This window comes from Caretta caretta, chromosome 10 (assembly GCF_965140235.1).
Source record: "Caretta caretta isolate rCarCar2 chromosome 10, rCarCar1.hap1, whole genome shotgun sequence".
NCBI lineage: Eukaryota > Metazoa > Chordata > Testudines > Cheloniidae > Caretta > Caretta caretta.
The window spans coordinates 59,283,288-59,297,308 of record NC_134215.1 but is presented as its reverse complement, the minus strand read 5'-3'; the positions used below and the strand labels follow the sequence as shown (position 1 = coordinate 59,297,308).

The following is a 14,021-nucleotide window of genomic DNA, read 5'->3' as shown; positions in this document are numbered from 1 at the left end:
AAGGAGAACAGTAAAACTAAATATCTGTTATTTTGTTTATGATGTTGTAGCACTTTAGTATTTAGTACCCTAGGTAGCTTCTTTTTACTCCATTGAGCTAGATTAGCCTGATTACACTGGCAGGGTGCAATTGATGGATGACTGTCATTATCTTTTCAAACCTGCATGACACTTTAGGTATAGAAGATAATTAAATTTTCAAGAGACTACACTGAGATTATAAGATTTGGGCATTTTTTTAAAAAAAGACTAATGTTTTACAATCCATGCTTTTATTTCAAATTGAGCAAGAAAAACAATATTCAAGACTTCATATAACACATTTTTTTCTTTTGAGATGCTCTCGCCTGTCTCCAATAAATATATATGGCCAAATGTATTGGTAATGATTTGAAACTGTACAGGTTAGCACAATACGTTTAATGAAACCTTGTCTGAGACAAAACACTAGAGGATCATAATTAATGTCTCATTTTCTGCCAGTTGCTATTGATTACTCATTCAAAGTCCCTTTGTTCTCAAAATGGAAACAACTGTATTTCACATCACTGTCTAATGAGATTCTCAGGATAGGATTCTTTAACAACATGCTGATAATTGCGAACATATCCCTAGAATTTAAATTTAAAATGAATTAACATTATAATATAATTTCACAAAAGTCAGTGTTTTCCAAATTAAAAGTTTATTGTGGTCTGTTTTTATACATTTTTGTCAAAAAACCCCAGAAAACTGAATAGAGTTAAAAATACAGCACTACATGTCTTAGTTGTTTACTTTGACTTGACTGTGATGTATGGCATATGACTCAGGTAAGTTGCTGTCTTGTAGCCAGAAGGTCTATAAAGTAATAGAACCTCCCAAGGAAATGACTTTATTGCATTTTTAACTTTATATGAGCTTTTTCAGTCAGAAAGAAGTGGACATGTGCAGCTTACCTAAACAGGGCAAGCTTGAAAGCTTCTCTCTCTCACCAACAGAAATTGATCTAATAAAGTATATTAGTTCACCCTCCTTGTGTCTCCTTGTTTAGTGGAGCTTGACTATCCCCTTTATCACCGCATTTTGTTAAATGATACACAAAAATGCTAAGGTGAGTCAGAGTTAAGATTTGTGGTTAACACAAAACCACCAAGCAATAAAATGAAAATTTAAGGCATCTAACAGCGTGTGTCTTCGCTTCCTCCACCTGGAATCAAACATCCTGCACAAGGGCAGACAACATACCAAAAACTAAACTCTGCCCCAGTGAAGATTTCCCCCTCTCCCAGCATCACAAACATACCAAACTTCTCCACTTTACGATCTGTTCTGCATGCTTCTGGAAATCATTCATTCATGCTTAGGAAAGTGGATGCTGAACCAGCAACTCTTACTTCATAGAGGGTCCTGGTCTCTGTAAATCTTGTTCTCCGTCAGGTAATCAAGGCATGTATGGATTCAGTTAAAGCAACATTAACACATTCATTTTATTTTTGTTAATTAACAAAATAATTATATAACCCCAAAAGTACCCACTGAATGCATATTACATTTTTTGACTTTGACTTTGTAGCTTTTCAGCTAGAAGGGCCTGAAAAAAAGAGACTCAAAATGTGAACTATTTGGGGAGGGGGATTTTAATTGATTAAATTGCAGAAACTATTTGGCTAACTTTATTGAAACTCCTCAGAAGATTGAAGCTGTTGTGGACTGCATGCTGAAAATTTCAGTCATATTCTGGTTTTTTTTGTTTTTTGAAGGTTGAACTCCTGTTTCATGTGCAAACCAGAATACAACCTTAGCTATGGTGTTGCATTGGCTTTGCCATAATGAAATGTTTATAACAGGATAAACTTTGGCCTCCTTTCCTATAAGCATCCCCTTGGTAGTTGGCTAATAAATATAATGAGCTTGTGCAGTTGTACCTGGGGGCAGAATTTTGCCTCATGTAGCCAAGACTAGAAAATTAGATAGTACTTAAAAACATATTAACTAACATACAACAATAAAAGAAATGCGCTGAGGCAGTGGAAGTACATAGCGCCCGGTGACCATGATCACACTATATAACTTTGTTCCAGGAATCTAAGAGCGCCATAGAATTATTACTGATCTGGTTTAGCCATGTTAATTGTGGGAACTCCATGAGTACCACTGGGCCAAGTGCCCTCCTGACCTCAATTCTGATCTTCAGAGATTGATCTGTGGAGACTTTGTCTCTGAGGTGAGCAAGCCGGCAGTAGCCAGCGATGACTCTCAAAGCCAGTTCTCAGTGATATGTGCCTAATACGGATAGTCAAAACATCTTATATTCACTAGTGGCTTGTGACAACACATATGGAAATGCCTCCAGCCTGCTGATGTCTTGTTGAAGCAACATCCATGTTTCAGATCCATATAAGAGAATTGAAAGAATGCAGGTTCGATCAATCTGTACTTTTGTATATAGTTTCACATTCTTTTGGTTCCAGACCTTGTGCAGGTCCTTTAAGGCTGAGGCTGCTAAACCAGTTTTCCTTAGGGCTGGCTGTGCCCATTTGACAATATTTTATGGCCTAGATAGAGGAAGTCATCCGCTACTTCCATGATTTATCCAGAAGCCACAGATGTCTTGTATCACAATTTTTGCACCAACATTGTGGATTTTTGTGTTTGCCCAAGAAATCCTTAGCCCAAGGGCAGCTCCCTCATGCTGGAAGCTCTCTAGTGAATCCTTGAGATTGTTTGTGTCCTGACCAAATTGGTCAATGACATCCACATAATCCAGGTCAGGAGAGAGATTAAACTGGCAGTTATACTGATATTAGCATGTATGTATTCAAGGAGCCAATCCATTGCACAGCTGAACAGGGCTAGGGCCAGGTTGCATCACTTGTAGTGTTTTAGTCCAGGATGGCATCTACAGCTTCTCAAATGCCTGTGTTTATAGCTGTCCAGGCTAATTCTGCATCATACAGGAAAGCACCAAATACATCAGACCTCAGACTGATCTGCTGTGTGTGGAAGGGGGTTGGTGTCCGCAAACACAATCACCACTCTGCATCTCGCCCTGTTTCCAGGAAAAAAAGTGAATCAAGGGGCATCCAATGAAACACGGTTAGCTAACATACTTTAACTAAAATGTCTTTGAAACTAAGACAAACAGAATGGTACCCTCAAAAATGTATGTGGTGATCATGGTGAGCCCTTAGAAAAGAGCCTTGGGTCAGAGGCAACCAGCGAACCCGTTTTCATACGAACATTTAAAGATGTTAGTTAAAAAATGTTAACACATTTTTAAGCATTACCTGATTTCCTGCTCTAGAAATAACCCAAATCTTTGAGATCGTTTGGAGAATATAATGCAGAGACATTTAAAACACTCGTTTAAACCAGTTTTTCATTTTCATAAATTACGCTTCGAAAATTAAAGAACTGCTTACCAGAGTTTTAGAATTATTTATTTGCACTCTACTGAAAACACCTTAATAGGAAGCAGAATGCTACTTCATAATCCGATTGTGTCAACAGAATTTTGGAGGTCCACAGAAGTAAGAAAGAATGATGTCTTAAAAAATAGTAGGGGTAACTTTTTCCTTTCTTCCTTCCCAAAACCTGTGAAAGAATCCAGTTTTAAAATCATTTGAAAATACACGTTTGCTTCAAAAAGCAAACAAAGTATTTACTGTTAACAAAATCATAATGTTTTAGTTAGGCATGGAGATTAACTTAATATGCAATTTGAAGCTAATTAAATATATATATTGCAGTACATGTAAAAACTGTTATACAAATCTAACTTTTTGTATTATGAAAGTAGACAGAATACACTCTTCCTTCCTTCCTTCCTTCCTTCCTTCCTGTGTGTGAAGAGGTGATTCTTCTTTATTTCATCCTTCTGTGGCATATTTTGCTGAATCACCCCTTCCCCTAGAATGCTTTTCCATCAGCTGGTGAGTGCTGTAGCACTTTTACCTCTTGGGGCAGGTCACGTTGATTCCATTGAGGCCATCATCAAAGCTGTTTCCTGGGTTAAATTGAAGGGTGGGTGCAGAAAAGCAGTGCAGCTGAGTGTACTCTCCCTGCCTCCATAACCAGTTATTTGCCTTTTTGGAATTAGGGCTGTTCTGTCACTTGGTTGACTGAAATAAAAACCTTTTCTTTTTTCTGGTTAGTATCTACTACAAATCATTTTAAAAATTCCTTTATATTAATTGTCTTGTTTATTTACAACATGGGTATTTGTTTCATGTAATTCAGAGAGGCAGTTACTTAATGATGTCAGTTTTTCTGTGATGACACTAATCCAGCCAGTGTTATCCAGTGTTTCTGGAGGATAACTAGTCATTGATTATTCCTTAGTAATTGGATACATGTTTAGCAGATGAGGTTCTAGGTGACTGAGGACTTGAACATTCTGTATTAATGCTGAGAACTAAGCTGTGTGTCATTTCAGTAAACTGATGCCTGTGAAGAGACTAGAAGCAGTTAGCCCAGAGTAGCCTTGTACTGATAATACAAAGTTTCCTTGCTAGTCATTGTATCCTCAGAGGTATTTGTTTCAGAGTAGCAGCTGTGTTAGTCTGTATCTGCAAAAAGAAAAGGAGTACTTGTGGCACCTTAGAGACTAACCAATTTGTTAGAGGTATTTTTGTATTCCTTTTTCCATCAGGTGCCCTTAGGACAGGATCAGTCCTAGTCAATATTGCTTCTCAATTGGTTCAGACAGGCAGAAAAGTCAATAAGATGAGCTAATGACATCTATTTTATTTTACTGTGGCAGACAGAGAAAAAACTATATTTAACCAGTTGTACTTAATATGCCTCCTTCAGTTGCAGTAATATCAGAGAGTTATTCTCCAAGTATAATCTATAGCGTAGATTTACAAATTAACCTGTGCTGCTATTAGATTTTTACACAATGCGCTGTATATTCTGAGACTTGCTGTATGCAGGTCTTGTGATTATTCTATTGATTGCTGTGTCCAACTAGCTCTGAACTCTGTGGCTAGACTCCTGGTTGCTGTAGCATGTCAGTACTGGAGCCACTGACTAACATTTCTGCTTCAGTGTAAAATAAATGCAATAACAAACCAAAAGAGTGGATTCTTTTAGTTGTATTATAATACGGTAATAATGAAGAGTTCTTGAATGTCTCAACACTTATTTCATGTCCTTGCAGAAATCAGGTTATGGCAATACAAAGGGTGTAAGCAAAGGTGGTAGAGACTTGGTATGTTTGAGAACTGGAAAGATTGAGGGTTGTAGTTTTCATGAATGGAGGCTGACAGCTGAGAAGTAGGAGTTGGGAGGGATGTGGGCATCTGTCTTTGGGGAATTACTTGGCAGAGGTGAATTGGTAGAAGAGAGAATTTCCACACTCATTGTCCTTTCCTTCCTTCACGTGTTTTCTCCTAAGATACCAGAAACTAAGTACCCACTTCTCCCTGTATAGGTAGAGAATGTCCATGTGGATAATTTCCAGCAGCTTTTCCTGTTGCCTGTGTGAAAGAGATGACCTTTTGGGGTTCCCCTTTTTAGGTAGGGGGAAACCACAAAAGGCATCATGAAAGCTACTGTCATTGCATAAGGTCAGTTGTTGGAATGCTCCCATCTCTCTCTGACTGCTTTTATGACAGACAAGGTAGGTGAGGTAATATCTTTTGTTGGACCAACTTCTGTTGGTGAGAGAGAGAAGCTTTCACCCTACACAGAGTTTCCCAGACTTGAAGAAGAGCTCTGTGTAGATCGAAAGCATGTCTCGCTCAGAAGTTGGTCCAGTAAAAGAATATTACCTAACCCACCTTGTCTCACTAATATCCTGAAACCAACAAGGCTACAACAAGCCCAGTCATTAGAGTTTGGGGGGGGGGGATAGTTCAGTGGTTTGAGCATTGGCCTGCTAAACCCAGGATTGTGAGTTCAATCCTTGAGGGGGCCATTTAGGGATCTGGGGCACAAACTGGGGATTGGTCCTGCTTTGAGCAGGGGGTTGGACTAGATGACCTCCTGAGGTCCCTTCCAACCCTGATATTCTATGGTTCTATGAACACTGCATGCTCTTATGAGTGACATCCTGAGACAGTTAAATATGGACTGGAATCTTTCCCCTGCTATATCTGCCAATCTGAGATGTTTTTGCAAAGCAGGAGGGTACTTTCTTCCAAAGCCACATATTCCTGGGCTGCAGGCAAATTCTGCAGCCCTTTGAGCAACCTTGAAATATGCACACTACTTACTGCTGACTGGTTTTGATCTGTTCCTTTAAATGATGTTAGGTCGAAAGCAAGAACTTGCATACCCAAACTAAGTTTTCTATATGGTGGTCACCTCTAAAAACTTGCCAAATGGTTTAAGTAGCAGCTTTGATAATTCAGTAGTACTGCAGAACAATGAGGTATATTTATGTATTTTTTAAAGGCAAAATTGACAGGTTTTTGAAGGTGACCTGGAAAAGGAAATGAAATTGCTTCATTCCCTTTTTGCTGCCTTTTATTATGTGTAAAGACAGCCTTAAAATTATTAAGAAAAAATCTTGTATGTGTTTTTAATTAATAAAATTCAGGCCTTCTCTACTTTGCTTTTCCTGGAATATTCTCTAGACAGACTAGAGAACTAGTAAGATTATGGCATCATAGATATCAATAATGTGAAATCTGATTGAGTGGGTAAGCTATTTTAGTTCAGGATGCTTTAAAACTTTTTGTGTTTTGCTAACACCTACTTAACTCAAGTGCCCTGTACACTGCTGGAAGAGAAGATGTGTAAGAAACATCTAACATCTCTGCATCCTCCAACTAAAACAGGGAAAATCAGACTTGTTATTCCTGAAGTTAATAAGGTTAAAACAAAGCACAGACTTGCTTTGTTTTAACCCTTTTTATTTTTAAAATTAAGTTTTCAGGTTTTATTCATTCATTATAAGCAAAAAAAGATGATACCCGGCAGCTGAGGGTGAGCGGTTGTAAAGGTGGTATGATATCGAGTCTTGTATCAGCACAAAGCAGCACAGAGTTGTTCCTTACACTATGCAGTCCTTGGGCCACATTTTATTCTGACAGCTTTTCAGCACCAGAGCTAATGCAGAACAAATGGAGAGGGGCTGAGGAACTAGTCTTGATGTGAGCCTATCAGTGACCTCGGGTAACCAGCAACCTCTCAGAAGTTGCAGAAGTCCAGACAGAAAAGATGAAGGTGTGGATGATAGTGTCAACAACGTGAACAGAAAGAAAAGGACAGATGTTGGACATTTTAAGAGGAAGAGGTAGCAAGATTTGGATGTGGGACCCCTGAATCTGTGGACTAGTGAGAGGGCAGAGTTGAAGAGAGAGCACACAGGTTACATGCCTGAGTGATGCAGGGGATTGTGGTGTGGCATAGAAAAAGCTACAGGTAGAGGGAGATTAGAGAGTGGTTAGGAGGAAAGAAAAGGAGTTAATTCAGTCCTGGCATTGATAAATGTAAGTACTGTACTTGTCATGGCTGCAGGGTGGGGACAAAGGTGGCTGTAACTTGTGTGCCAAGGGGCCATTCTGGCTGCTGGGGATCACAAGAGAACAACAGTGCTGTAGCTACACCGCTCTTCTCCTAGTTATGATGGGATGCACAGTAAGGTGACATAGACCCATTGTACTGGCATGAAATGACTGACAGCAGTTAGAGCAGAAGCCAGATTAGCTAAGGTCAAGGAAGGAATTAGAGGAAAGGAATTCACGTCAGCTGTGAAGCATCTAGTGCACATTTTGGTGAGATACAAATACTAAACCACTTGGTTTTCACATCACTAAATTTAACTTAAGGATAATTTTGAATGTTAATGCTGTCTATATACTGAATTGTTTACATCATCTGATTTGGAGGGTTGCTAAAAATCAAAGCTAACTTGTAGCCCCTATAAAATACTCTGCTGCTTGGGAAACTCTGTTTGAAGTTGCATTTTTTAAAATGTTTAATGATAAATTATTTTCAACATTTCCTGTCACTTGTTGTCCTGCAACTCAATTATCAGGTATTGTTAGCACAGTTTAAGCCTAGGCAAACAATATTAAGTTGTCCTAATACCCAGCAGCAAGCTTTTAGCATCTCTTCTTTGTATCTGCATAATTATCTTTGAGGTTGATTTTATCACAAATTAGATTAGTATAATAAAAGTAAGGCTATAAAACACAAAGTAAATTGGTTGGGTCTGCACCAGGCTTCAGGTGGTGATCCAGCATGAAGAAAAAGAGATCAAAGAACTTATGTAAGAGATGCTAGTTGGCTCAGAGTTGCCATTAACGTGTATTACTGTAGATGCCAAATTATTATGTAAGAAATGGCTCATGCAGTGTGGACTGTTTAATGTATGAGGGAAAGCTGTGGGAGGTATTCAGAGTTACTGTTATAGAGAAATGGGCTTCTTCTGTTCAGTAGCCATATACAGTATTTATAGATGTCAGAGTAGCAGCCGTGTTAGTCTGTATCCGCAAAAAGAACAGGAGTACTTGTGGCACCTTAGAAACTAACACATTTATTTGAGCATAAGCTTCCCTGAGCTACAGCTTATTTCATCGGATGCATGCAATGGAAAATACAGTAGGGGGATAAAAGACTGGAAGTGGATGTGTCATTACACAAAATAAAACTATTTCCCCATGTGTATTCCCCCCCCCCCCCCCCCACTGTTCCTCACACGTTCTTGTCAACTGCTGGAAATGGCCCACTTTGATTAGCACTACAAAAGTGTTTTTTTTTTCCCCCCTCTCCTGCTGGTAATAGCTCACTTTACCTGATCACTCTCGTTACAGTGTGTATGGTAACACCCATTGTTTCATGTTCTCTGTGTATATAAAATCCCCCTACTGTATTTTCCACTGCATGCATCCGATGAAGTGAGCTGTAGCTCACGAAAGCTTATGCTCAAATAAATTTGTTAGTCTCTAAGGTGCCACAAGTACTCCTTGTCTTTTTACTTTATAGAGAACACCCTGAGTTTCACTCTGAGTTTGGGGTTTGTTTCAAACTGTAACTGCAGAGCTAAGCATGGTTTCCACCTTCAATGGCAAAGGCCCTCTGCAGCGACCAGAACTCAGTCCAAGATTTGGGTTCGTGACGAAACCCAAAACCAGGCAGGAGTAACATTAAAATTATGCTTTAAACGATGACTCACTCTCCCTCTATGCATGTGTAAATACGGAATTGCTTATAACATTTTCACCATTATTGAATATTCCACACATTACATGTAATCAATGTATACTTTGGCTTTTCTGTTTTAAATTGCTCTTCAGGATAATTTCTCTGTGTGTATAATTTCAGTGTGTGCATACTAAACCTGAATAATATATCCTAATCTCACACTGTAAATATGATATCTTTTAACAGTTTAATCAATTTTTTAATTATTTTACAAATTTAGCAAATAAATATAATTTTGTTTACAGTACGGTATGATGTATTAGTAGGTAGACCTTTTAAGTGGAATTAAGTCCTTTTCCCAGACTCACAGCAAAATTTATTTTGGTCTTTAAAATTGAGCTATAGGTCTCTCTGCTATTGCAAAAGTACATTCTCTGAATAATAATAAAAAATATCAACATTTCTTTAAACTTTAAAACCTTGATTAAAAATTGAATAACTGGCTAAAACTGTCACAAGCAGCTAGCATAATTAATAATTCATTTACAACCTAATTTGAAGCTTAGTAATTACAATAATTTGCTTTTCATTGTTTATTTTACAGTCCAGTCTCCTTCGATCAGATATGGGGCTTGGAAGTCCTGGTCAGTTGTCATCCTCAGGAAAACCTGGAACACTATATTACCCATTTTCTTCTGCAAATCCACGCCGAAGACCACTTCATGACTCATCAGCTCTTGGTCAGTAACGTGAACTATTCTTAGACCTTTAACGCTGATGCACTTTTCACATCCCACCTTATTTTAGATAATATCTTTTTTATATGTTGCAAATTACTCTTTCAAGGGCAATGTCTGCTACATGAGATAGCTAAATAAGGGATAATACAAAATTAAGTGTAATTTTGTTTAATACATTGATTTTAGTATTGCATAAAAAATTCTTAATTGTGTAAGCAGTAATGACAGACGGATAGCAGTTGATGACCAGCTGAAGTAGCTGAGTGCCCTTAACCCAGGCCATCATTAACTCGCAGAAATGCCTGACCTTGAGGTCATTACCATTATACACTATGAAAATGTAAAGGGAAGAATAATTATCCTTTTTTTATGCTTGAAGTTACTTTATGCAGATGATCTAGAGTTGTGTGTAGTTGGTTTAAGGATCCCAGTAATTTTTGTTTCAGTTAAAGACAGTATAGTAATCAACAGGAAAACGAGACTTCTTATTTAGTAAAAAGAAAAGGAGTACTTGTGGCACCTTAGAGACTAACCAATTTATTTGAGCATAAGCTTTTGTGAGCTACAGCTCACTTCGCTGTAGCTCACGAAAGCTTATGCTCAAATAAATTGGTTAGTCTCTAAGGTGCCACAAGTACTCCTTTTCTTTTTGCGAATACAGACTAACACGGCTGCTACTCTGAAACCTGTTCTTATTTAGTGTATACCATCAGATGCATAACAGAAATATGATTCAAGGGAGATTTTTAAGGTTGGTCACAATTAAATAATATTATGTACCTCATATTCTGGAGTTGCTCTGAGATAAGTGGACCTTACTGTACATATTACTGTTAGTCACCAACAGAACATCTGATTACTGCAAGTTGTAAGGTATTTGTATCAACTATACAATCCAGTGCTTAGTCATTTATATTACTTTATGATATAAATGCTCTTTAGTCTGAAACTATCCAAAATAATGTAAAGTCCAAGTTGAAAATATTTCATTTTGTATGCATGCTCCAGTTTTTTAAATACTTTTTTTTAAAAAAAATCCCCCCATCTGATTTTCCATTTTAGAAAATTATCACAAACTGTAGTTTTCATTTTTAGGTCACTGAAATTGCTGTCGTTTTCTGCTTTATTTCTGCACATTTCTGGTTTCTCTTCCTGTGTGCTACTTTTACCTACATACATCAAATGAAGATTTATTTTGGCTACGTAGTATATGTAACTTGACTGTACTTAACTTTACAATTTAAACCATTGTTTATCCACAACAAAACTTCATGAAATGAGAACTTGTTTCTTGGAGTTTTAGCAGTTAACAGAAATGATCCATTTGTGTCACTTATTGAAACAGGTACTGAATATGTTGAAGTAATGTTTTTTTTAATGTCTTAAATTAGAAAAGGCAGACTTTTTAGAATTATCCTTTACAAAAATAACTAACTCCTGTTTGTCCATTTCTGATATTCAAACTCATTCACCAAGATAATTGCCATTTAGTTTTGGAGAGTGCCTTTTTTTATGCAGTCCTTTGTAACACATGCTTCTTAATACACGTGAGAACTGTTAATAAAGAAACCTGAAAAGTTCTCCAGGATGTGGCTGAGAACAGGAACATTTAAAGAGAATGTGGTCTTGTACTGTACATTCAGTAAAACACCTTGCAAGGAGGCTGGCCGGGGTGCTAGAGCTAGGATGATGGACAGTTATGTAGGAGACTGAGGGCTTGTCTACACTGCTCCACAGTTCAGACCAAAGTGTTGCACTGTAACTCCCCCATGTGGACGCTGCAGGTGCAAACTAAAAGTATGCTAGTTCACATTAATGTAATCCTCTTCAGATTACTGCCTTCCCCTGAAAATCAAAGTTCATGTGAACATGGCACGATTTTCAGAAAGGGCACAAATGTGTAGACATAGCCACAATTTCAGTTGCTGAATTTAATCTTTACTCCTGTGCTGATTGAATCAGCTGTGACAGAATGCTGTAGATAGAGCATACGTTTGGGTGTTGAGTGGGACTGGTGCCTGGGAACCACATAAGTGTCTCCTCTGGACTGGTATGGAACGACACTGAATGTGAAGTGAGACACTAGAGATATGTGAAACCTTCATAGTTGGACCTCCAACCATGTCAAGCTAGTCTAGTTTTAGGTGCCGTTACAAACCTAAAATTTAGGATGAATTATGATTTTATGTGGCAACTATATAAAATTGGGTGGCGTCACAGGTTTTTGATTTAAGATTAGGTCCAATTTGGTGTTTCCAGAGGAATTTCACTCCAGCTTATGGTGCTTGTTAGAAGGCAAAAATCAAGGGGCATATACCTTTGTGGATCTGTAGTAGAGTCCTTGTTGTCCTTGCTGGAACTGAGTGGCTGGAACTCAAGACCTGAAAATTTGTGGCTGTAAAGTAGGGGTGCTATCAAGCGAAGGACCACCTCTTGAAAATGTATGCAATAATTTTAGAAAATACAGTGTAAACACTTCTGAGCATACCATAGGAGAGGTATCCTGAGGAGAAGTGAGGGATAGAAAATAAACTTGTTGCTTTTATTATCTTTCTGTTCCTGAACCTTCTCACCTTTATTACACTATGGAGGAAGAAGATACTTTTCAGCTTGCTGCAACCAAAGGTTAAATTCACTATTGTAATTCTAAAGATGGAAGAGTTTGTTTTGGATTATGGTTGAAAACTGGATGAATCCAAAGTGCAAACGATGATGTCACCAGATCAATTATTTATTGGGGCAGACCTGTAATGCCAGGAAATCTAATTTGTCCATTGACTATAGTGGCTGAGTTTTTTATTTTGTGCATTTTTTTCAGTTCTTAATGTATGCAGCCATAGGTTTCCCTGTTGACATGGAAGTCAATTATTTGTGTAGAGAAGTGGGTGCCATATTTCCAACTTTCCAAATGTTCTGAAAGATGATTTGGATTTTCTTGGTGACTTACGAAGAATGTTGACTAGTTGGTTAATCAGCTTCACTGTTGCTGGTAGCTGAGGTGCTTCAATAAACCCTGCATGTGAATGTTGTAATCCATTTAGATGAAATTTCTGTTTTAAAAAGCAACAGTTTACATTAATTTGGATTTTAATATACCAAAGAGGTGTTTGTAATTCTAATTTTACCAAGAACACAAGCGGGGGATTCATTTATGTCCACAGTCAATCCACCTTGTGCACTTTACAGGCCATTGTTTAGTGAATGCATTATGGTATTGATGTACCTTATAGTGTTATTGTTGTCAGGGGTGACTGCCTTTCCACAAGGAGAATCCCCTGAGATCAAAGGTAATGTGAGCAAGGCAGGATTGTAGAAAAGGGCACAAACGTGTTAGTCATTGTAACCTTCTTGTAATGTGTGTAAGGCGCCTTTCATTGGTACAGAGGAAAAGATGCATAAAGCTAGAAAATGGGGACTGTATTGTGGGAAAAATAAATAATCAGTTGTTTAGTGTGGTTGATCGTTCTTGTTACTCCTTTGTAACACAGCATAGCTGATGAAATGTGTTGTTTTCTGTGTGCAGATCCTTTACAGACAAAGAAAGTAAGAAAGGTGCCCCCTGGTTTGCCTTCTTCTGTAAGTACTGAATTTTTAACTTCTAGTAAACAAATTGGGCTCAAAAGCGCACTGTTTACTTGACATACAAATCTTTTAAGTTATCATTAGGAAGGCTTTATCTAGTGACCATAAACAGCCAAGCTATTTTGGATCAGTTTCTAAGGTCTATATACACATTTGATGTGTAGTTTTTAGATTTCATAGCAATGGTTTGTACCTCACTCATATGCACTTACCCACTTGTCCCTGTCATTTGAATTCCCCTCTGGGGAACAGAGCTGGGCCAGGAGCTGTCAAAGAAGATCTCCTGTACAGGTCTTTTGATGTTTAATTAGTCATTATGTTGCTGAACAGGAGGACAGACAGAGATTAATAGCTGAGAATCTTAGAAATTTACATTTGTAATAATCCCAATGGAGCTGAAGACATTAAGATTCGGAGGACATGTACAGCTCAGCTTGCCTCAGTAGGACTGAGGTTATTAATATGCATAAATCACTAAGTCAGATGTTCATTGTGAAGCCCTGGTGGATTTTAAAGCCTTCATTAAGCTTTTCCTAACTTCAGCCTACCATCAGGAAGGCTTTCAAGCAACTAGTTTGTTGATCCCTCTTTGCTAGAAAATTTATCCTTTGAGAATAAAGG

At 37.9% G+C, this 14,021-nt stretch overlaps 1 protein-coding gene across 10 annotated transcripts in view; it reads left to right on the top strand.

Annotated features, from left to right (window-relative positions):
- The window catches only part of TCF12 (transcription factor 12), a 288,403-nt gene that overhangs the window by 213,050 nt on the left and 61,332 nt on the right, over positions 1 to 14,021 (top strand). For all 10 annotated transcript variants that reach the window (XM_048865834.2, XM_048865832.2, XM_048865833.2 and 7 more), the window contains 2 exons: positions 9,683 to 9,818; positions 13,342 to 13,394. In XM_048865834.2, the coding sequence (XP_048721791.1) occupies positions 9,683 to 9,818; positions 13,342 to 13,394 (189 nt within the window). The remainder of the gene's footprint in view (positions 1 to 9,682; positions 9,819 to 13,341; positions 13,395 to 14,021) is intronic.